Below are 23726 nucleotides of genomic sequence, written 5' to 3'. Positions count from 1 at the left end.
GATTCATGGCACATGGTGATGTGAATGAGCCGATTTCAATTTCCCAGAGCTAACAAAATGTGTGTTGAAATGTATCTAGCGTTAGATCAGCTGACGCAAAGGACTCATCCCATCCATCTAGATGACCCCACAACCCTCTCATATCTGGTGAGCGGGATGTTTCAGAAGAAGCTCTGACAATGTGCCATGTCCGCAGTGCTGGATGGGCAGAAATGTAAGCGTGTGATGTATCAAGTTTCCTCACACAGCAGGCACACGGGTCAACAACAAAATGCAGTTTGCAGACATATGGTTTTACAAACATACACTCATATTGTACAAATGACACCCTCGGACGCTGAGTTTGATTCAGTCATTAAAATATATTTTACATGTGTCACTGTCTGTGGGTAAGGAGACTTCAAGAAAGGCCAGTGCATTGTGAGGGGATTGTGGTTTGCAGTAAGACCGATGATAAAATCTGATTAAATTTTAAATGTTTTTAGATGCACCACTTTACACCTTGTGGAGAAGTGCACATGCCAGTGTCTAAACACTATTTTTTTTAACTAAAGAAGCTCTGAAAAATGATCATAGTACAAGCTGCCCTCCATATCAACCTACTGATGTTCACATCCTCCCAAAGCACAGCAGACCAACTGATCCAGAGGCACAGGAGCAGCTGCAGCAGCTGTTAGCCTGCATCTTGATATTTTTTACTTTGATTGTGTATTTGGTGATACCAAAAGTTTACATTTATTAATGTTCATTATTTGAACTTGTGCTTTTATATGTGCTGCTTCATCACCATGGCTTGGTTTGATATTGAATACAGAGAAGCATCAGCGCTACTTTCAATGTCCTGATGCAGAAAACATAAGTGGTCCATACGGTGACACAACTTGACAAAATTTGCATATATATCTATATATTGTGCGCTATTACAGAACAAAATCTACCACTAATGCACAGCAAAAAATTTATTTATTCACATGATGAGTTCTTTCAAAATGATCTCTGCTGAAACTGCTCCTGCCTCATTTCCACAGCAAAATTGGCCCCGCATTGTCAAGAACACCTGCACAGTCTGGATCTTATCTGAACATAATAATGCATAAGTGCTTGTCTCTGCAACACCAGGCCAGTCTTCAGTGTTGGGGCTGAGGCTCATTCTTTGGGATCATATGGATCAAATAGATTAAAAAAAAGATATATCGACAGGAAATTTAAGACAGGCCTGTCTTAGATTTTTGTTTGACTTCACGTTTGACTTTATGCAAAAAACAAATTACTACCACGAATCTTGTTCAAGCATCTGTGTCACTCTCTGTTGGCCAAAATGCTCTCCACTGCAGTTTGGCCCGAGATAAAGGCCAAAAGCTCATCCAGCTAAGAGGAGGATTGCCAGTCCTTCTCCAGTGCTTCTCACTCTCTGTCTATATACACACTATAGTCCACTGATTAGCTTCCTGTGTGCATTTTTTCTTTTCTACAGTGCGTGCCTCTGAGCTGACGGCACTTACAGCATTTCTGTAGTCAGATCTGAGGGCTCCCGTTAAGACAAGCTTTCTCTTCTCAATCGCTTCAACGACTGATAAAACTCAGGCAAACTGCCCTTCTTGGTGGCCTTTGTGTTCTATTTCTACAGGTATAAATTATTAACACACTGATTATGCATATGAAATTCTAATGGTCATACAACTTGTTCATGTGATTGTGTTTTTTGTAATAATTGTGATTTATAACACAAGAAATGTGTAGATAACACATAAGGAGGTAAATAAAGGAAAATAATGTATATTAATCTTTCCTGTTTTATAGATGTGAGCTCTGTAGGAAGCAGGTTTTCTTAAATTATAGGGTTTTTTAAACATCATGGAGAGAGGAGTACACGTGAAGAGAAGAAATACGTGCTGCACAAGTCACTCACCTCAGCTCACATGCTCTGATATATACTTTTTCAGATTTTCAACTGCAACCAGCAGTGTAATGCATTGTGGCAGACAGCTACACGTCTCTGTTGTCGCTGTGAACCTATCCTGGGTCAACTTTTGGTGGTACTTTCTACCTTTTACATACAACAGTAGTCCATCAATTTAAAATGGCTCTTCTATGACACTGTCAAACTCCTGATGGACAGTTTAAAGGATCAAACGCATTCTTCCTCCTTGCCAAACCTGGCGCCTACGTTACCTACAATTTAACTCTGCTGACAGTTTGGTCAGACATTCCTGTGTGTTATGATAGTAGCAGCTAACATGACGTAAAGCTACTAGCTTTAGGCAGAGGTGAGGAGCGGGCTACTAACTCCTCACCTCCAGATTTATTTTCACCTTCAAACATCAGCCCCAACCAATGCTGATATCATTTGAGGCATTTATTAGCCACAAAGGGCTTTATACAACTTTCCTCACATGTTTAGTAGTACTCCCCAAGACCTGTCAACAGACTGTGATGTGTTAATTTGGTGGAGTTTCCCTTTAATTCCAATTGAATAAACAATTCTACAATACCAAGTTGAGTAAGAACTAACAATTTTAACAAGTTGTTAAACTCATGCTGATTATTTTCAACCAAGCAAATCCCCACTAGCAATTCACTTGAAGTTTCACTCTTGACAACACAGCAACCATCTTGCAGCAATAAAGAAAAAAGGCAAACAGCAGGACACACTTGCCACTCTCCACCAGAGGGAGAAAACACCTGTAACTATGGATACTGACAGACGGCTGTTGTGTTACATTATGTGCAGTTTATTTGCAAATCCATAAGATCCCTAGAGCAGCGAGCGTGTGCTGTAAAATAGATGGTATGGTCTTTGTTTTTTATGTTTTTAATGAGATATGGATAAAGTATAGGGTATCTCTAAGATTTCTAACTTCAATAATATAACTTAAATCAATGTGATGTTTCCCCCGTACTTTCAGTTTTGATGAGCATTTATAATAATAACACAGTAAACCATCACAACCTGGCTTTGGGTGTCCCCAAATATAGCAAACAGTGCATTCCCATCCGCAGTAATTATTTTCAGCCCTTTTGTCACTTTGTAAAATCTTACTGAGTTGGTTCCTTCCTAGTAACCCTGCATCATTAGTTCTGCTGGCAGATTTTCACACTAAATTCAAATCGCTGTCCTAACTGTCTGTGTTTGTTGAGTGTGTGCACCTATTTAAAAAGAAATGTATTACAGCAAATCCTGTGTACACTCATTAGAAAACGTGGCTGTACTTTTATAAGAATAATTATACACAATACCTCATCTTTTCTCAAGGTACTGCAGTGATGCGAGCGCTGAGTCTTTGCCAGCAATATATCTATGCTCTTGGAAATACCGTGTGTGGAAGTAAAATATCATATTGCAGTTATACAGTGCAAAGCCCACTTAAATGGGACACATGTCCAGTGATTACATTTAGTATTTTTCCTGAAAGGTAACAATTTGAAACTTCTCAAACAGATTAAAACCCTGTATTTATTTTGTTACTTGTTTTTTTGGCAGACATTGTGAAATTATTTGTATTTGGAAGGGTATAAAATGCTTGGTGCAGAGATGCAGTATCATCATCCTCCTTGCCCAGTGAACAGACATGCTTGTAAGAACATTGTCTTTGTATTGGAAGAAGCATGAACTCCATAATGTCGACTCGCGCAGCACAACTCCTCTATGAGGCTTGTCACATTTGCAAAGCTAGATTAATTTTTACAGCTTAGTACACAACATGCACATTAATTATTGCTAAGTTCTCCGGGCTATAAGTTGCTGGAGTCTTGCAAGTTCTTTAATTACTGAATACATTATTTTTCATTTGTAAGAAGGGCTTGCAGTGTAGGGTAATGTAATGTAATGCAAAGAAAAAAATTCACACTTATAGGTTATCTTAGTCCTACTGTATATAAACAAACCCTGGAAACTCAGCAGAATTCTGGATACTGTAAACTCAGAAGATGTTTGCTTTGTGTTAATAAGCCTGGTGGAGAAATTATCAAGTCAGCAATAATAATTGATCATATACATCACAGGAATAAAAATTAAACTTACTGGAACTAGGAATTTTTTAATCTCCTCCAAGGCGTGACTCATGCGGGAATAGGCCTCTCCAGGTGGAGCAAAGACTTCAATTAAAACATGAAGATCATTATTCAGATGGGCGTATTTGGCCTCCCCGCTGTTCCTTAATTCTTCTTCCTGTGAAAAAAAAGGAAGCAAGTAATGATTCTTTTCCATTTGTGCTTTAACATGTGGTATTTTCAGTATGGAAAAGTCCCTTCCTTTTGCACATTGCAGGTTGACACAACAAAACAGGTAAACTGTGCTGGTGTTAAATGAAAATGATCTGTTGATTTTATTTTCAGTATAAAAAAATTTAATACATGACGGATAAAACATACCTTTGTCATTTAATTGTATGAACATTCAACATTTTATTAATGACTAGAGACAGCTTGGAATAATTTTAGCTGCTCTACCTGCTGAAGGTTGCCACTGAGGATACTAGTGGCTCTGTGCGATTGTATAGGGGAGGTCTGAGCTAAATGCTAACGTCAGCATGCTAACATGCTCACAATGATAATGCTCACATGCTGATCTTAAGCAAACTCTAGGTACAGTCTAAAGTCTGTGGGGATTAATTTTCAAGGTAAATGGTTAGAAACCTAATTGAAATTATGACCTGATGAAAAGTCATGGGTTCACCAAAGACATTAGTACTCAGCCTCTAGGGATCATGAATGTCTGCACAAAATTTCATAGCAAACCCATCCAATAGCTTAGAAGTCAGTCTGGACCAAAGTAGTGGACTGATTGACAAACAGACTGCATTGCCATCCCTGGAGCCTTTAAATCTACATTTAGCCATATCAGATACTTCTGCTCCAAAATTTATTGAAAATGTAGAGTTTTTAATGTGACTGTGACAAACAACTGTGACACACAACTCCACATTATTTCCTCCTTTCATCCAAAGCCTCTCTTTGACAGGCAGGCTACAACCCACAGTAACATTTATGATTTGGTTTCAAGACAAGGAGCCACTTGAGCAATCACTACATTCATCACCAAGAAGACACTTGTACCACATTCAAAACCATTTCTGAATGATATGTGGCCTTTCCCTCAATTGTGTAAGAAATAACTTAACTCCTAGGTAATAATTACTGCTCATCTGACAACTACAGAAAAAAAACGACAAGCATGGCAGGCTATACAGTAGAGCTCAGTCACAGATTCTGGCACCAGGGAGGCTGGTAGTGAATGTTTTTCTGATAGAAATTGCATTTTATGATTTGTTGTGAAGAACGTTCTGCTGGCTCCAATACTGCTCCAGGAAATGTTTAAATGGATGGACATAGTTGAATCATCTTGATGGTCAGTAAATTATTTGGCGACTCTTCAAAAAGGCATGAAAAAGGGACACCCAAGGGACAAATATAGAAGCACTGTCTCAGAAATTGATACTATGTAAACATTGAGGAGAGTTATATTCCAAAGAGTCTTTACTTCAGTGTTCAGTCAACACCTGGTCTACATTTTACTCTTTGGTGTACCATGACTTTTTCTTGTGCAATGGCACTTCTCACAAGCTGCTGGTACTCTTTTCTGCAAGCTCCATATCAGGTTCTCTAGGCGATCCATAATGGTCCCAAATAAACTGCATTACCCAGGAGGCACTACGTTACGCTGACCTGTTCCCGTTCTTGCCTGCCTGCTTTTCTCTGTCTATGTAACATTACATAAACCTTACAAAGTCTGGCTCCAAAATGGCACAAACAGTGTCAGATGATGACAAAACAGAGCTTCCAAAGTAAAATCCTTCCCAACCAGGTGCTGAGAGGAGAAAATATCCAGGGACTTTGCCAGGAACACAAAGAACTAAAGGCAACTTCATTATGTGCCTTTTTCTGAAACATGTTCAATTTTTCATAAAGTCGATGTACTCGTCAATGTCACTTTGATACACACTTTTCTTCCACTGCACGCACTGTGCAGGTGTCACCATGACAGATACAAACTGCACATGCAGTGCGATTTCTGTTTCTTGCTCTCTTTATGACCCAGGAACACAAAGAAAAAGTTTGGCAAGGTTTTCAGATTCTCTTGATCTAATTAGAAATTCCATAAGTGTCACCATAAATGGTGGTAAACAAGTGCATGCTGTTAATTAATTGAGTTTTTGGCCACTTGACATATATTACCCCACTCATAAAGTTGATTGTGAACTTTTTAGCAAACAATTTCCTAGTTGCACACGCAGAACAAGTAACATAGGCATTTATTTGGAGTCATGTGTCTGTCCACCTGACAAATATTCCCTCAGCTCTGTTTTAGTTTCTAACAACTCCTGAGGGAAATATCCGGCTCTTTATATTCTAAATTCTCCACAATCTTCACCAGCATTTTGGTTGAACAGGTAGCATACTTTGGGTTGATGAATAAAAAACACTGTCATTTGACACATTGTTAAAACTACTCAGTGTGTATTGTTCAGTTCATCCTTACATTACTGTGTGGTGCACGCTTCTGATCACATCCTTTTAACGATCGTCTTTAGATTAAAAATGATTTGATGTTGATTTTGAATACAGTATCTTTACTTATGACCTATGTTATTTATTTATTTGCTCGATTACACATGATGTTTTGTGCAACACATTTTAAGAGCTAGACAAACACAACTGCTTTCACAATTAAATAAAAGCAAACATCAAGCTCATGAATCCTTAAAGCAAAAGAGCTCCACAGGGTAAAATGGTAAAAACGCAGAGAGGTAAAACAAGTCCACAAGAAGGTACTGAAGAAAACAAAAGATGTCAATCCAAGCCCCTAATGCAAACCAATGTCTGATGACAAGAAAAGCCCAATCACCTTTTAGTCTGAACCCTCTTAGGCCTGAGGGACCCTGTCTGAGGCTTCCCACTGACTTTAAAGGCTTAAAAGATCTGTAATATAGCTCGGGGCCAGTCCCAACTGTGTTTTAAAAGGAGCCAGTTAAATCGTCAAATCAATTCAACACTGAACAAATAATCGGAAGTGATGTCAGAAATGGAGTGGAGATGTTTTGTCTACTAAATGTAGCTGCTGCATACTCAGCAATGTAGAGATTATTCAGTCAAGCCAAAATAAACCGAGTTAAGGAGTTTTTTTAACAGTTGAGTGCTTTGCTCAAGGACACCTTGATGGTGGCTGTTAAGAGAAGTGAGAGTGCCACTCATATAGTTTACTCACCGAGCCAATCTGGGGATTCAAACTTTTGTCCTTGCATCACAGGGCCGTTCTCTACCCTCGGGGAGAAATCAGCTTTAATTAAAAATCACTCCTAAAATATCAGCAGGCTTCACATTTCCTGTCAGAAGGCCTAGGTCATTACAGATCAGATCAAAACGCGCAAGTGGGCAGATGATTGTGTTTACAGCAGGAACAGCGCAGACAGAGCTACACATCAGTTAACATGACTGCACTTCTATAAGGACTTTAGGAACTCAATTCTCTCTATAGCTCTATGACTCAACACCATGCTTACCATATCTGTGCACAAGGTGTAATATTAACTATATGATCTAATATGAGTGGCTTCTCCGATGCTTCATTTCCAAACCTGAGCTATTAACCTACTGCTGAACTGATGCGCCCTACTGAGGAACGGTATGAGGTGGCAGAAATGTGTGATGACAATGTGCTTTTGCCTGTAATGGGACTTGGCCTATGTCTGTGCCACAGTGCCTCGTGAGCAGCTGCCTCGAATGGCAGTCAGCCCTTTCAGTCACGACCTTTAGGTGTCAGTCTCATCACAGAGTCCTTCAGACTTGCTCAGACTGTACACAAAATCAATATCACACACAGAAAAGACCAAACACTAAATCTGATCGTTGCCTTTACTGAGAGACAACTGTTAGGGGTCTATTATTATCTTTTGTGCAGCAAACAGCACCTTGTATCTCTCTTAGACTGAAACTCCATGTCACCATGTTAGCAATACCAGCCATTATTAATCCATTTATTAAATAATAAAAAGACATATTGCATGTTGTACTGTACAGTGCAGTAGCACATCCTATTCACTGCATGCATGTAAATAAACCCTTCTTTTGCATACAGTTGTTGTTCTTAACATTTTAACACCTCTTTAATTAATTTTATACACTGAAGGCAAATCAATGTTGTGTATGTAAACTGAATGGACTTAGTGGCAGGAAGCCAAAGTTTTAAATGAACTATTGCACTGGCCAAGGCACATTCAAAACTCTCAGTGCCTTTAGTCTCACAATTAGCCCTGACTGGAAATCCAGATGAAAAGTATTTTCTAATTAAAAGCCATACAGTTTTTGAAGACTTTGGGGCTTTATTAAGTTGTCTTATCCAAAAGTTTAGGCATCCAGAAGATTAGTTGGATAACATTACACATTTTACAAGTATGTACATTAAATCCACAATTCGGATGCTTATAACTGGAGTAAATAGCAGGTAAAATAATAAAGAACATTGTATAAACAGGTATAAAATATAAACTACTGTTTCCAAGCTGAAGAATGAGCTTTTGATCTTACATTTCTCTTGAACTTATTGTGTTTCTTACTTTCGAAAAAAAGTTATATTTTGTTTCACAAAGCGTTTCACAGCTAAGTAAGTCGAGGGTAGCTGCAATTCTCTGTAGGTTCATCACGAGGAGTGACCCCTTTCACATTTGTCACAGTTTTTTCACATTGTCATTTGATTCATTTTTATTATTATAAAAAATATCGATTACAGGCGCTTTAAAGTTGTAACAGCCTCTGCATTATATTACCCTCAACACGTTCTTGATGTTTTGAAATGCTGCTCCGGTTTCACCAGAGAGGTGATAACACTGCAAGTCTTTTGTCATGTCCAGATGTCTGAATTGGAAGCTACAGTAATAATAGCGATGTAACTCTATAGCAGCACACTGAGACCTGTGATGAGCATGAATACCAACTCCAGCAGGTCGTCTCTAAACATGCTCGGATAAATTTGGCTCCAGGGGACTACAAGTCAGCAGGATAAATGACTTTGGCAAAGAGATTCATTACTTTGCATTTATAATTGACTATTGCAGAAAATTCTATTAAACAACACACAGAAAAACATTCCTGTTTTCTCCTACATATGTTTGTCAACTGAGAGCTATTAATTTTACTCTGGGTGTTATTCATCTCAGTTACAGCTCAGATGTTTCTGGCTCAAATATTTTTCTGTGCCTTGGTGGAGTTTCAGGCCCTTTATTTCTGTAAATATTTTCATTTGATTGGCATCTTGGACCGACCAAAGAACTGTATTTCAACACAAATCGATATCTTTCTTACTTTGCCTTTATCCCTCATGGACCCCTTGCCGAGGATGGACATCTTCACTCCCGTTTCTTCTTGTAATCGTTTCATGGAATTTCCCCGTGGCCCCAGCAGCTTCCCGACAAAATTAAACTGTAACACAGAAGGAAAAAAAGGCATATGACAAAAAGGCTGACTTATATATGGACAATTGTCTCTGAAGGAGTCTCTCTCTTTATGTGTCGGATGTAAAAGGAATTTGATCCGTTTGACGTAAAGGTTAACCATAAAAATGTTTGCTGGCCATTAGTCATCTATTATCAATATAATCTCACATTCCAGTCACCATTCATCATGTGAGAAAAAGCTGTAATGTAGCCTGTAATAAATCAATATACTTGTGCTCTGTGTGTAGCACATTAAAGGTGAATAGGACTCTCATCTGCTGTCCAGCTTAATGTATGCATCCATCCATTTGCTTGAACTGTGCCCTTGCTGGCCATGTATCTTATTGGCGTTTAGGGTCATCCATGTCACGCAGAGGAAAAAAAAGAAAAGGGGCCCAAACCAATAGCGTTGCTGAGACTGTTCCAGAGGTCAGTGCTGAGATAAAGTCAGAAATAATGAGTTTCTTCCCAGTGGGAAATTAAGTAATACTATCCAGATGACAAACTATCAGATTCAAGCCTCGGGGCCTGACTATCATTTGCCTCTCACTGTGCACCAGCTAGTGTTCAAAAGTAGCTCTGGGTTGTCGCAGGCGCAACACTGCTGAGACTAGTGGTGATTAATCCAAGAGGTGAAAGTCATAACACAACTGTAGTCAAATGGGTCAATTCTGAAGAAAATATGAACAGAGGATCAATTAGGAAATGAGGGAAAAAAGGGTCTTAATGTTTTCCTACTTGAAACAAACTCATAAAGGCTCTCACACAGTATTTTCTTTTTAACTGTAATAAATGGTTCGACCTTCAAATGTTTGCTGTTGGATGAGATGATAAGAGACCACCTCCAGAGCTGAACAGGTGGTCAGCCGCCCACCACAACACACTCTGGCCAACCTTAAAATGATATTAACCTTTTTGCAAAGCAGCCTCTCCCACTGTGGATGAGCGGCTAATAACTTCACTGCCAGCTGTGTGGCTGCTGCAACTCAACTCCAACAACTGCACACTCAGCTTATTTCACGAACATCATTAACGTCATGAGTGCACGCTACATCTCAGGTTAGGGAGGTGCCAGGGGACACAGAGATGAAGCCATCTTTAAAGCAAAAAAAAGCATCCCTACTGTCCTTGCCTGTCCTCTGATCTGAATGATTAAGACACCTTTGTGGATGCCTTTCTTCACAGGGGTTGCTTTGACAGGACTATCCTATAGCTGGCAGGGAGCTTGGGAACAGATGGTCGTTGTGGCTACGTTGAGTATGCGCTCGCTGGGCGGTAGAAGAAGAGTGGCCTGTTTTCATTAAGCTAATGAATGTCTGGAGCCACTCTGCTGCTCCATGGCGAGCAATTTGGGCTTTAGAAAGGGGCACGGTTCGGTGTTAAATGAGGTTTGAAATGATGCAATGTGCCCCCCGCAGTCTCAACACTGATAACTATGCAGATATTAGCTAGAAGGGTGTTTTGAATGCAACATATACGCACAAAGCCATTTTAGACATTGAGCAAATATTCATAAATAAATTTAATTATATTAATACCAGCCAAATTAAAATATTAAATATTACCTTAGAATGAGCCATTTCTATCTACATAACCACTTGGAAGTCTCCATCTTGCGTCGCCATATATTTACAGTAGCCCAATTAGACAAACGCCTCTACAGAGCCTGTTTCGTTACTATGTTGAATACGTACGGAAAACCAGTAGAAGAAGAAGATGTAACGTTAGTAGTAGTAGTAGCAGTACTTTTCCCTTCTTAAATCTTTATTGCAAAAAGAGAAATAAGGTGTACCTGGGACATAAAGAAGTATACAGAACTTTGATTCGCACAAAATCATGTATTGCATATACATATTTTGCAAACACTTTGTTATATGGTTATAACGGTTAGTTTGCTGTCCATGTAGAGTGAACTGTGTCTGTATATTGTTTATATGCTCTAATAATGCTAATCCAACAAAACATTGTAGTAGCGTCCATGTTAATTCCACATTCGTACTTAGGAGCACATGAACTTCACAACTCAGGAAATGGGACCATCCGAGGAGCATGTGAATGCACCATGAGCCGCTGGTTGCAATTCGCAACCCTCACCACTAGATGCCAGTATAATTTACACACTGAACCTTTAAGAAAGCTCGTCTTTAGACAAAACACATGCAAATTGAGAAACTCATTTCCATTTTGTTCTGTGCAGCAGCGTTTCTGTATTTGGTTTTGGGTTTCTTCCTTGTGTGTTCTGTGCAGCTTTTGCTTCCTAACTTTGTGTTTCCTGGCTGATTGTTTGCACCTGTCTTAATGTATCTCACCTGTGTTCAATCATCCTGCCCTCTGTGTGGTATATAGTCTGTGTGTTTCCTCCTCTCTGTGTCAGAATTGTTTTACTCCCTTTGTACCATGTCGAGTGCCTGTGTTCCATGTGCTCTTCCCATGTTAGATTTATTCTCTGGATTTCCTTGTCTTTGGTTAACAGCCTGTACCAGTCCTGTTTTTTGTTTGTTTGGATTGCTCACATTACCTGCTGAGTAAGTTGTTTTTTACATTGGCCATTAAGCACTGAAAAGCCCCCCAAAAAGCAGAGATCAAAGAAAGCATTCACAAAAAAATAAAGTTCAAAGCAACCTCAGGATGAGGTTTTTTTTTATGTACCAAACTGTAGCATGTTTTAGTGCTTTTTAATAAAACGTCAGTTCTATGAAAAGTGTGAAAATAATGAAATTGTGCAACTTGCCAAGGTGCTGTAGCACTACAGATCTAATAACAAAACAAACTTTACAGCTTTTAAGCTGGAAAATTGTGCACAGTGGCCAGTCAAGATTTGCAGATGTCCTGAGGCACTTTCTGCCAGGTTAGCGAGCTGTGCTATTGGGGGTGTTCAGGTCCTGTCTGATAGGAGGATTAAAGCCTCGAGCAGAGGTTTATGCTTAATGACAACTAGGGATGACTGGGCTGCGAGTGTGTTTCTAGGAGTGTGTCCTATCAGCTCCGCAAACATTAAAGAAAGCAGATGAGTGGTTGTTTGGTACTTGTGTGACAAGCGGAGGAGATTTACTGTTCCCCTGGTGAGTGTCTCAGAACGGAATCCAAGTTTCTGAAGAGAGGTTGACTGTCAGTGTTAAGGCTATCAGTGGTATCTGATATTAAGGCGTATCTTTACTTTACAACCGTTAGTCTTAGTTGAGGATGTTATCTCTGGTCAAAACACTAATTAAACAACTTCAGACATATGCAAGCAGTCTTTTTAGGATTGGGACACATCACATACTGCGCACTGAATGTTAAAAATATTCACAGTTGCAATGCATTTCAAAGACATGAGCGCAATGAAACCAGTTGCAATCCAAATAATAAAATGGTGACACAATGACTGAGATCTTTCCTTTTACCAGCCAACATCTTTATCACAACAAACAAGCAGAATGTTCCAATAACAATTTAAGAATTCCTATTAATATGTAAAGCCTGAACTGTTGCCCAGATGGCCTACACACACAGACAGAAAAGAAAACAAATATCTTGATTCCTGTAAATTCGAACAGGTGACAAACTTGAGCCAAGATCAATGCAGACGTGCAGCCACCAATACCAAAGTGATGCAACGCTACAAAAGCTGTTTGAGACCGTGAAAAGGTTCCAGATGGACTGTGTTTTGCTGTCGGAGCTGCAGCCACTTAGTTCTCCTGTTAGAGCAAAGAAAAATCAATTCATACAGAGTTTATTTTCTCGTGAGTCTTTAACAAGCTGTGGCCTTTAAATGACAAACAACAAATTGTTCTTTTTTTGTATGGGATTGCTTTTACTTTAAAAATCTTGCTGAAAATGCAAAACGAGAGGTGTATGTAGTCAATACTGTTACCGCGTCTCAGTTTCACTCTTATATAATGCTACACAGTATACTCTGCAGTATGTAATGTAGATGAAAACAGGCATGTGTTGACAGACATCAAACTACTACCTCATATTTAGAAACTTAAAGCAGCATAAATTTTTTTTTTGTTTGTTTTTGCAACTTTGGGGCAGCAATACAAGCAGTAAACACTGACATGTTATCACCTTATAAGACTTCAACTTACTGTAGCAGACACTAAGCAACATTAGCATGAATGTTGCAAGGACTGGTTTGTGTCCATCTCTCACTTGTATTAACCCTTTGGTTTAGTCTCCACTACCTCCTGAAAAAGATACCTGGCTCTTTAGCTGCTAATTGCCCAACTATGTTCAACCGGTTGGTTGCTAACTTTGTCTGCTGTTTGGTGCTAAAACAGCTGCCTGCCGCTGCTATAGATGAGGCTGAGAGCAGTGAGATTAAACCAAAACAATGAGCTCAAAGAAGCTAAAATGCTCCACAGAGCTGAGAACTGCAGTCGGGTGATAATTTTAGTTCATCACAAGTAGCTTTAACATTACATCTAGTCATTTGATCCATTGCTATTGATCAGATCAGCTTTAGTAAGGACGTACAATGTATTTTAAAATAAAAATGCAATGTATTTGTTTTCCCTGTAGCTGTCTCACTGTTAGATACAATTTGCTTTTGCTTTTCTCCAGCTGTGAGTAGCTCCTCCATTCCTGTTGTACACTGCGTTGTGGGACAATAGTGTCAATCAGCACTCTTTAAAATCAAGTGAATCTATGCCGCACGCTGACATTTCACTTGATTGTGTCGTATTTCCAGAATGAAGGCACCGTTTACGGAAAACCCTGCTCAAATTAGTGTCTCGTATAGGGTTGGGACACTGTATATGTGGGAAGATTTTAACATTGGGAAGGCATTTTATCTTATATCTCATGAGCGGCATTGTGGCAGACAAAGTCATCACACAAACACTGACTCAGTGGGATCCCAAAGTGGAGCTGTGATGCTATCGTACAAGTGCTTACTTTTAATTCACACTCTGTACTCCCTCTACTGTATTCAGCACTTATCTAAGCAAAACACCTTTCTACACGATATGCCTTTCTTTGGGACACTGACATCTCTGGGCAGACAAAAATGGAATTTCTCTTTGGGTAGAGCATGGCTGCTGCACTATTTAAAGGTCACAATAACCCACGACTGATAAGCTCAAAATTGTGGCACCCACAAGGACAAAATACAATTTAATGTGTTGTGGGCTGTGTATGTACCCACAGAATGGATAGTTAAAGCAAATGCCCTGCAGAGGTAATACTTTAAAAAAAATAAAAAAAACTTGTTTAAATGTGAGAGCTGAATTGTTTCCAATTAATTCTAATTAAAAGGGTGACAATCATTTTTATAACGCTCTCAGATACACACACATGCAGAATTGTCCCAGCACAGGACTCAGACTAGCAGGCAGTATCAGCCATTGGAAATACATTTCATGCCCCAAGGTTATGAGATGCTAATCAAGCTGTCTCATTAAAGAGCAGAGGATAAATTCTAGTTAAGGGATAATGAAAATGACTATGCTGATTATCTTAATCATATTTTTTGCTGAGTAAGCAGTAATCTCAACATACAACTATATACAGACTTCCATTAGCGCGCTGTTAGTGTATCATTTGTTTACATGACAGGTACAGATGCATTTCCTATTCTCCCGTTAACCGAGATCAACCCTGTTTTCAAGGTTTCGTCACTTTTTCAGAGGAAAGTGATGGTAAGGTCACTGGAGCGAGGCCCCAAGGCCAAACGTCTTTATCTTGACAGCCTGTAAAACGACAACAAACCTAATGTAGATTTTACAGAGAGCGGTGCACAAAACACACAAGTCGTCCCCTATGAATGATGCATACAAATTCCAGGGCCAGTCTGTAACAAGATGCATCACCCTTCAAGGTTTTATTCCAATAGATTGGTTCAGAAATTTTAACTTACTTTAGCATTCTATCAACCAAATCATACACGGCACAAAATGAACTAAAATGCGTTGACTTTTAATTAGTAATTTAATTTAATATTTTGATATTTGCATTTAGAAATTGCAGTAAAATAACTCTATGGTTTAACTGGCAGGTTTAGTTCAGCATTAATCCCATTTTGAGCAAACATGTTCCCTGCCAGCTCTCCAGTAAGTAGCTAACATTGAATTTCAGATGCTGACAGCTGAAAGTGAATTTATTATTTAGACCGGAGGGGTAGGGTGACATGTGCAATCTACTATTTATTTACACATGTCTTGTAGGAGATTGGAGAATGATTGAGCGACAAAATAGGGAAATACGATATACCATTGGTATACAATATACCAATTTACAGTAAGACAATATTGCTATTTAATTTGAGTCTTAAGTTGTGGAAATAATATATGCCTACAGTACAGGTAATGTATGTGTGTATACTACTTCACATCTATCCCCTAAGAGTATGAAACTTCACGTTTTGTATCCTGAGGTCTCTGGAAGAGCCATTCCCACAAATGTTTATCCCTAGCTTAACAGTATGTGGGCTGTAAAAACAAGTAGGGAAATACAATATACTAATAAAGATTTTAAAGTGGTTACAATATTGCAGTTGGACCACCTGGGGGGGAAAAAAGTGAATATCCTAAAATTAACTATACAGTAGGCTCAGGCTCCACCATCTATATTTAACAGCAGAGACTGTATTATATTTAATTGCATATTGTATTACAGTGTTTTATGCACTAAAACCGTCTCTTTCTACAGTTTATGCTTTTACTGCATCAAACTGCTCATTGCTGGCAGCAAAAAGACCACAAATGAAAATTAGTTTTAGCTACATTTGGTGCAATAAATAGATGCATTGCCCTTGCTAAATAAAATAAAATAAATTAAGATATTCCTGTAACATGCTGTGTTGGCTTTTATATTTTAAATGCCATAGTAGTCTCTCTTTCTCTGATTCAAATCTTGACAAAGTGTCAGTCACTTATGTTTGTTGCATTGTGACACACTCCATTAATATTAACTTTTCGGCACAAATGAGATATTTATGGACCTGGAGCTTGTTTTAATATCATCAGAACAATGAAACTACATAGTATCACAGAACAGCACTAAACTGGTATTTTTTCTAAGCAGACATTTTGTCTTGTTATGGCAGGAAAAGCACAGGTCATAACATTAACGAGAACTTAGGCACAGTACCAGAGCCCTGTAACTGCAGAAATGCGGCCATCATTAATGCTATTAACAAGAACTGCAGTGAAAATGGCCTGTGGTATGTGTCTGTCAGTGTACCATAAACAATGATTTCACCAGAACTGGTTGTTTGGCTGTTAGATGACATTAATCTTCCATGTGACATATCGTCAAAACTGAAACCATGCAGAAGAATTCTCCCAAGTAATAATTTAATTACTTTGCATTTAATTACATTGCAGCAAGATGGCAGCTGCAAGCACGATTGAGCACTGTTAGACTGCTGAAACGTGAAAGAACAGATTTATGACATTTTATACTTTGGTCTGTCACCAAGTGAGCTTCCAGCGTGGGGTAAAATAAAACCATTTAGTTTGTGCCTCTCAGCGGGACCAGATGTTGTCAGTGTAAAAAGTCAAATATATTGATCAGGGAAAGCTGGCAAGAATTCATATCTGTGTAGCCACAATGTACAAACAGTTTTTTCATCAAAGTCCAATGTTAATGTGTATCTCTGCTTAAGCACCAAACAAAACAAATGTAATGCACACATGTGTTCCCTAATCTGTCATGCAGCTGATAAAAACATTTTTGCAGATCTGTTTTGTAAGGTATTTGCCATGTGGTGCATGTGACTCATCTTTTCAAGCTCTGCAAGCTTTTTTGCATGGCGTGCACTTGATCAAAGAGTTCCTTCATGTGGCTAATGACCATTAACTCAAAATGCAGTGTTACCAAGATGTTTAGGATAGTGACACTGCAGTCTTGTGGGCTGCTGACTCTGCAATTAGGTCACAGAAGCTGTTGTTGGACAACTCCTCTGTCCCTCTGGACTGCACTGCTTTGCTTACTTTGCAGAGCTGCCACAATTACGTTCATTACACAGAACTAGGTTTTGATCCTGTGTATTGTAGCTGTGAATGTTTTGTTTTTGACAATAAGTATACTGTTTCACAATACTTTTTAAAAAAACATCTCAGTTATCTATTTGGTCCTCAGCTTTTCTTTTTTACTTTAAGAGCTAATGGTTTTCACTAACCATCTAATCACAATACGTCCTCCAACTGTAAACGACAACATAGGTCGTTTTAACCGACCTCCCAATACGACTCATATGAGCGTATCTTAAAATAATGCCCCTACCGGTGGCGTTCCCAATACGACTCATTCGAGCGTATCCTATAACAGTGCAATAACAGCTCTACTGGTGGTGTTTGTCCATGCCTCAAAGGACCAGATCTGACATTTGTGCAGCTGTATGGAACTATGGGTCTCCAGGTGAAAAGCATTTAACTTACTATCCATCCACCAAACCCACCAACACCGGAGTACAACTATTTATAATACATAGGCTAATCGTCTTTGTCATGTGTTGTCTCTGTATGGCCACTAGAGGTCGCTGCCACAGTAAACATGAGTCGTAATTTGTGTGGCTAGAATGACCTACATGGCCATTTTTCTGTTGAGGACAGGCTCTCTAATCAGGAGCTGACTCACACCTGGGACGCCAGGTCAATGCAATTAACCAGCAGGTAGGACTGAACCCTACGACCATTTCATTTTACTAATTTGTAGTCTCCACAGGAAAATGGAGGTTTCCACAGAATGAGTATGCTTGATTTTCCAGAAAGACAATATTGCTGTTTAATTTGAGTCTTAAGTTGTCAAACTGATATATGCCTACAGTACAGGTAATGTATGTGTGTATACTACTTCACGTCTATCCCCCCAAGAGTATGGAACATACTTAACATTTTGTATCCTGAGGTCTCTGGAAGAGCCATTCCCACAAATGTTTATCCCTAGCTTTGCAGTATGTGGGCTGTAAGTTCAAGAAACAAAAAAACACCAACACAATTAAGAAGTATGTTTGAATGAAAAATGGACACTTGGACAGAAAATGCACTTAATGAGGCCGAAACACAAGGACAGAAAGATATCTAAGTCATTGTGGATCTTGTGTTCCCAAGAAACTGTCTCAATTAGCATTTTCTATAGATTTGAAATCAATTTAATAGAGTGAGGAGTTCCTGAACACAGCTTAATTACATTCTCAACAGTGATCCGGAGGAGGAAACAGCAAATTGATTTCTGTGGAATGTCCTGAGGGGCTCACTGGACTAAAGTACCGCTCTGCCCTCCTGACGTCCTCTTTTTTTCCTAGTCCTTCTCTAATAAGCCCGACAAAACCAGCAAACTAAATTTCAATGACTGCGTGTAGTGTTGCTGTGTTGTTGCACCAGCTGTACAGTATGGGCCCATGAAATAGCAGTGAGATCATGAAACAAGATGTTAAGGGGCAAGACTGAACAAAGAAAGGAACTTCACTTGGGAGTATGCAGGGCAAAGACTGAAAAATGGACCCTGAGAGTGTTTTGTTGAGGATCTCTTCCTCCATAACTCTCTTTCTGAGCACTCACAGCGACAACAAGAGGAAAAGTGACCAGAAGTGATTCATTTCAAACGAGCGCTTAGAGACAAAAAGTGTCAGTGTGTGGAAGCAACGGTTGAGCATATATGTCGGCGATTTTAGGAGAAGAGAGTGCCGATGATGAATATTGTTGCAAACTGACAGTGAAGAACAGACTACTTTGATAGTGTTGGGTTTAAAGAAGTGTGTCCTGCAGGTTTTTATATGATGGGAGGTTCTGGCTCTGCCACACCAAAACCTATGATTTGGTGTTTGTACCACTGAAAACAAGATGCACCAACAAAGTAATTTTAAGGAAGGCAAATTAGTGATATTTTATTATCAACATAGAAACAGCAGTTTTGTTTTATGGGATCTTAGAATGGCTGGTTACTCATGGATGCCACGTATCATACATCATCATATCTCCTTATTTTCATTAAAATACCATCTAATTAAAAAAAAATCAGTTGAGAGGTGGCAAGTATCATTTAACTATGCTGACAAGTCAGTTTTATCACATATCTAAGAATGAACAACATGTACTTTCAGATAAGATTTGAAAAAGAGATTCTAACAAAATTAGCAACACCAATTAAGAACAAATGTCATCTTGATATATCACTTAACAGATTTGACACGAATGTAATGAATTATGACATTTGTTATGAAAATGACAGCTGGGCACAGAGATATATTGTATTTGAAAGACAAAAATGATACAGACAGTTAAGCAAAAAGATGCTTTCTGTATAGCTACGAGTAGATGCCAGTGTTATATCTGACATTTATCTGTCTGTTTACCTACACTTACAAAACATAATAGCATATACTGTACTTGCAGAGCGGGACAAATAATCAACATACTATACTGAAATATGTTCTGTTGCAATCTGTGTGGCTACACTGAAGCCAATATTCTGACTGCCTGTTGCATGAATGCTAAGTCAGTGAACCAGGTTTCCTTGATTACAGTGGCAGTAAAGCCTTTTGGTTCCACACAAGGGGGCTGTGTGATGTTGCTTAGCTGCCTGATGGAGCAGCCTCATTAGGCTACATTTCAAACTTTGTCAGTACTGACATTGCATGACTCAGAATAACGCGTACTGTGTCACTCAATGATTTATGGTCATTGTTCTTCACTGTACCCTTGAGTGCTTTAGCATACTAAAAACTTTCTTTTTTGATGACCACATCAGAATAAACAGACACTGCCTGATGACTTTCTATTAGCCTGTTTGAGGCTCAGTGGGATTTTCAGTGACAAAAAACGATTTGTGCAAAGGGTGGAGCAGGTGAAGCTAGAGTGTCCCATCTACCGATTGACATCTAAAATTAATGAAACAATGTCTCACACAAGCTTGAAACACTTTGAAAACACTGCAAATTTCCATTACTGTTTAGAAAAAAAGAGGTACGGTGTGTTTTCTTAGGCTAAGATGTGGGTGTTGAGTCTCTTACCTTTGGATACTGTTGGATTGGAATGAGAACTCTTTCAGAGAGCTTGATATTTTTATTGCTGATGATGTCTAGGTATTTCTTCATGTCACCATCTTTTCTCAATTCATCGCCGTCATACTTTTCAATCTCTGCAGAACACCCAAATAAAAAAACAGATAACAAGATAATTAGTTTTTTATGTAACTTAAAAAGGCATCAGTCAACATCTCCGAGTCTGCTTTGGAGCCAACTGCAGCATGACAGCCAAATAGTGTAATTTTAGTGCTGGGGACACATTAGGAGGAACTTAACTATGCATTGCATCACACATTGAACATTTTGCTGATTATTTTGTGTCTCAGCTGTAAATATGCTCACACTGCAAACGTAATGATTTGAGATTATCCCGCTGACTCCTGATACGTCCTTTTACATCGGGCCCTGTAATCTCATGATCCAGTAATTCCAATCAAAATAACAACAGTAGCAGACAGTCACACTCAGCTTGCTGTGCCTCACTTCACTGCAAACTGAGCTCTCGTAGGCTGTCAGCAGTCTCTGATCCCCATGCAGCACAGGACTTATGCAGATGAAGGATTAAATATGTAAAACGTTTGATCTTATCTGGTAAAAGTCAAATGGGGTTGGATTAGATTAGATCTGTGGACTCTCATATTAAGATCATATTTGCAGATCATTGGTTCCAATCAAGCTGCAGTATTTCTCCTTATAAATTTTCAAGATGGGCATGTCTTGTGCAAATTGACCCAATAGTCCTCTCGCGTGTCCCCGGCATTATTGCAAGATGAGAGGTGGATATTAACTGTTAAGCTTGATATGAACGGCACAGTCCCTGAACACCCTGAACAGTGATATTTCTGGATTGATGCATTTCATAGCACTTGACCTAAAACACTCACAATACATTAAGTACTCCCAAAATGAAGCTATCTGTTGTTCACCTAGAGGGGATCCTCCTCTGTCTCTAATTAATACTCAGTGGAATTACAACTATCAGTCTGCAACACACTTGCTGGACAATAAAATATGTTCCTGAACAAAACAGAGAACAAGTCGCCAACCCCTCCTGGCTGCTATATTGAAACTCAAGGGTTCATTTGAACAGGGGCACTTCACCCTTATCTCAGCTGTCAACACTCAGTGGACAAAGCTGTGAAGTTAAAAGCTGCTCCAGCCAACTGCATGTTTCATTACAGGGCAGAATTTTGGACGAATAAATGGCTAAAATGTTTGATCCCTGCTATATCCTCTTGCTTTACATTTGAATGAATGCGTTTCTCTCTTTTTGCAAATGTTCACCAAAGAAGGAGACCAACTATGGACAGAAAAACGTCCTCATAAGTGGCTGAATCCACCTTAAAATCCATGTTAAAAGTGAGTTAAGGGTCCTTCTAAATCTTTTCTTTGACATCACCTTCTGGACATCCATAACTCCAGCTTAATGATCTCTCTGTTCCAGGCAGTTTAAGTATGCATTCACTCCAGTTTCTAATGGCCATTGGTTTCAGTTTTACTCCATGAATTAAGGTCATTTGTTTGATATTGCTATTGTCTGTGAAATCACAGACCGAACTCCAGACGCTTGAAATGCACCAATTTCATCCAGCATGACACAATCTCTCTAATTGTGTCCAATTGTCCGAAGAAGATCATTTAAATTGGAACATGCTGTCTCCACTTTTTTGCAGTTACTCTCTGAGATGAGTCTCACCAAAGCTGCAAAACTGCCTAAAAATGAGAGGTCATCAAAATGGGTGAGTGCAAATGAATGACTGTTTAAAAATGCCTTTTAGGTTATTAAGTATGTAGAAGTCAGTGCCAGATGGAGGAGCCTTGACTAACAGAGATAGCTGCTTAAGAAAGTGTTGTTAATTACTTTCAGGATGTCTTTCATGAGCCACTGAATCAGGCACTATAATGTTATCAAATAATTTAGGCTTTTGTCAAAAGCATACACAAGCTCCAAGTTCCACAATGAGGCTGTAATGGAAAGGACTGTATCAAGCATAGGTGTCATTTACACTGGGGACGCTGGGGACATGTCCCCACCTCATTTTAAAATGGCTGATTTTGTCCCTATCACTTTTTGAAAGCATTTGTTAAAAATGTTCTGAAAATTTGTTTTCGGCAAGAATTGTTAACTAACAAATGACTGAAAACTAGGAGTGCTATTTAAATATAGTTTCCCTTCATATAAACAAAGACATTTCCACCATAAATTGGAGCAGAAAATGTCTCCAGAATGCAGGAAATTACGAGTTTAATGCTCAAAATCTTTCTGGTTCCCTTATTTTCAGCATTAAATATTTCTTCAAAATAGTGCTACAAATCTTCTCATCTTGTTCTCGTGCATCATCACGTCCTGTGACCCAAATGTATCATCACGCTCCTAATCTGTGAGTCCCTTGGTATCAATAAAGCCCAGTGAACTCTGTGAACTAGTAATATTCATTCACACCACCATCGCCTGCCACTGGGTACAGAACTTGCGGGAAACCTCTTGCTGAAATCACACGTTAACAGGATTGAAAGATCCCTCCAACCTTTTATTCCTATCAACACGTCTGATTCACACCTTCTTATGTGACACTTTTACACAGGACAGGTGTCCCAGGATAGCAGGAGCTTCCAAAATGTGCTTTTTAAAAATAGCATTTATGTGGATTGCCTGAGGATCAAACACAACCTGTCATGTGCCAACACATGCATATTTTGAAACTAGCTCTCCTTTATATACAGTAGACAGGGTACTGGATTGTGACTAGCTGACAATATAAATAGAATACATAAGGAGGAGAATGTGTTTTTAGGTTTTTAGCCAATCTAGAGGTTGGCTCTGGGGATGTCAAAGTCTGTCAGTGGGTCCACCACTTTGGTCCAGACTGAAATATTTGAGCAACTATTGCCATGAAATTTGATACAGACATTCATGGTCCCCAGAGGATGAATTGTAAAAGCTTTCCTCTATCACCATCATCAGGTAAAATTTTACTATTACTTTTGTTTATGAATAAATACAAGCTAAACTACCAACACTCTTCAGCTGCACTGTGCGCTTAGGGCTAATTAGCAAATGTTAGCATGCTAACATGATGGTCAACATGATAAACATGACCTGCTGAACACCCGCAAGTTAGCATTGTGTGAGCAAGTTAGCATGGTGGCATTAGCTGAAAGCACCACTGTGATCTAAAGAGCTGCTTGGCTGTAGACGAGACTCTCCTCTCAAGAAGTCCTTTAAATAAACGCCCCAAAACACCATGTTTATGTTCAAGTGACAAAGCCTTCTAGCAACAGTAGGGATTATGAACAAAGACAGAACTAAAGTTGTTGCCACAAAGTCCAGGTTTCAGTGGATG

General features: G+C 39.1%; 1 protein-coding gene across 1 annotated transcript in view; it reads right to left on the bottom strand.

Annotated features, from left to right (window-relative positions):
• The window catches only part of khdrbs2 (KH domain containing, RNA binding, signal transduction associated 2), a 59934-nt gene that overhangs the window by 23382 nt on the left and 12826 nt on the right, over positions 1-23726 (bottom strand). Inside the window, exons 2-4 of the mRNA XM_038736855.1 lie at positions 20368-20495; positions 9298-9414; positions 4022-4168 (exon numbers count right to left, since the gene is read on the bottom strand). Coding sequence (XP_038592783.1) covers positions 4022-4168; positions 9298-9414; positions 20368-20495 — 392 coding nt within the window. The remainder of the gene's footprint in view (positions 1-4021; positions 4169-9297; positions 9415-20367; positions 20496-23726) is intronic.

The sequence above is a fragment of the Micropterus salmoides genome, unplaced genomic scaffold (genome assembly GCF_014851395.1).
Source record: "Micropterus salmoides isolate LMB-PRFRI ecotype aquatic unplaced genomic scaffold, ASM1485139v1 Ms_hic_scaffold_22, whole genome shotgun sequence".
Taxonomy (NCBI): Eukaryota; Metazoa; Chordata; class Actinopteri; order Centrarchiformes; family Centrarchidae; genus Micropterus; species Micropterus salmoides.
This window is presented reverse-complemented; position numbering and strand designations above follow the sequence as displayed.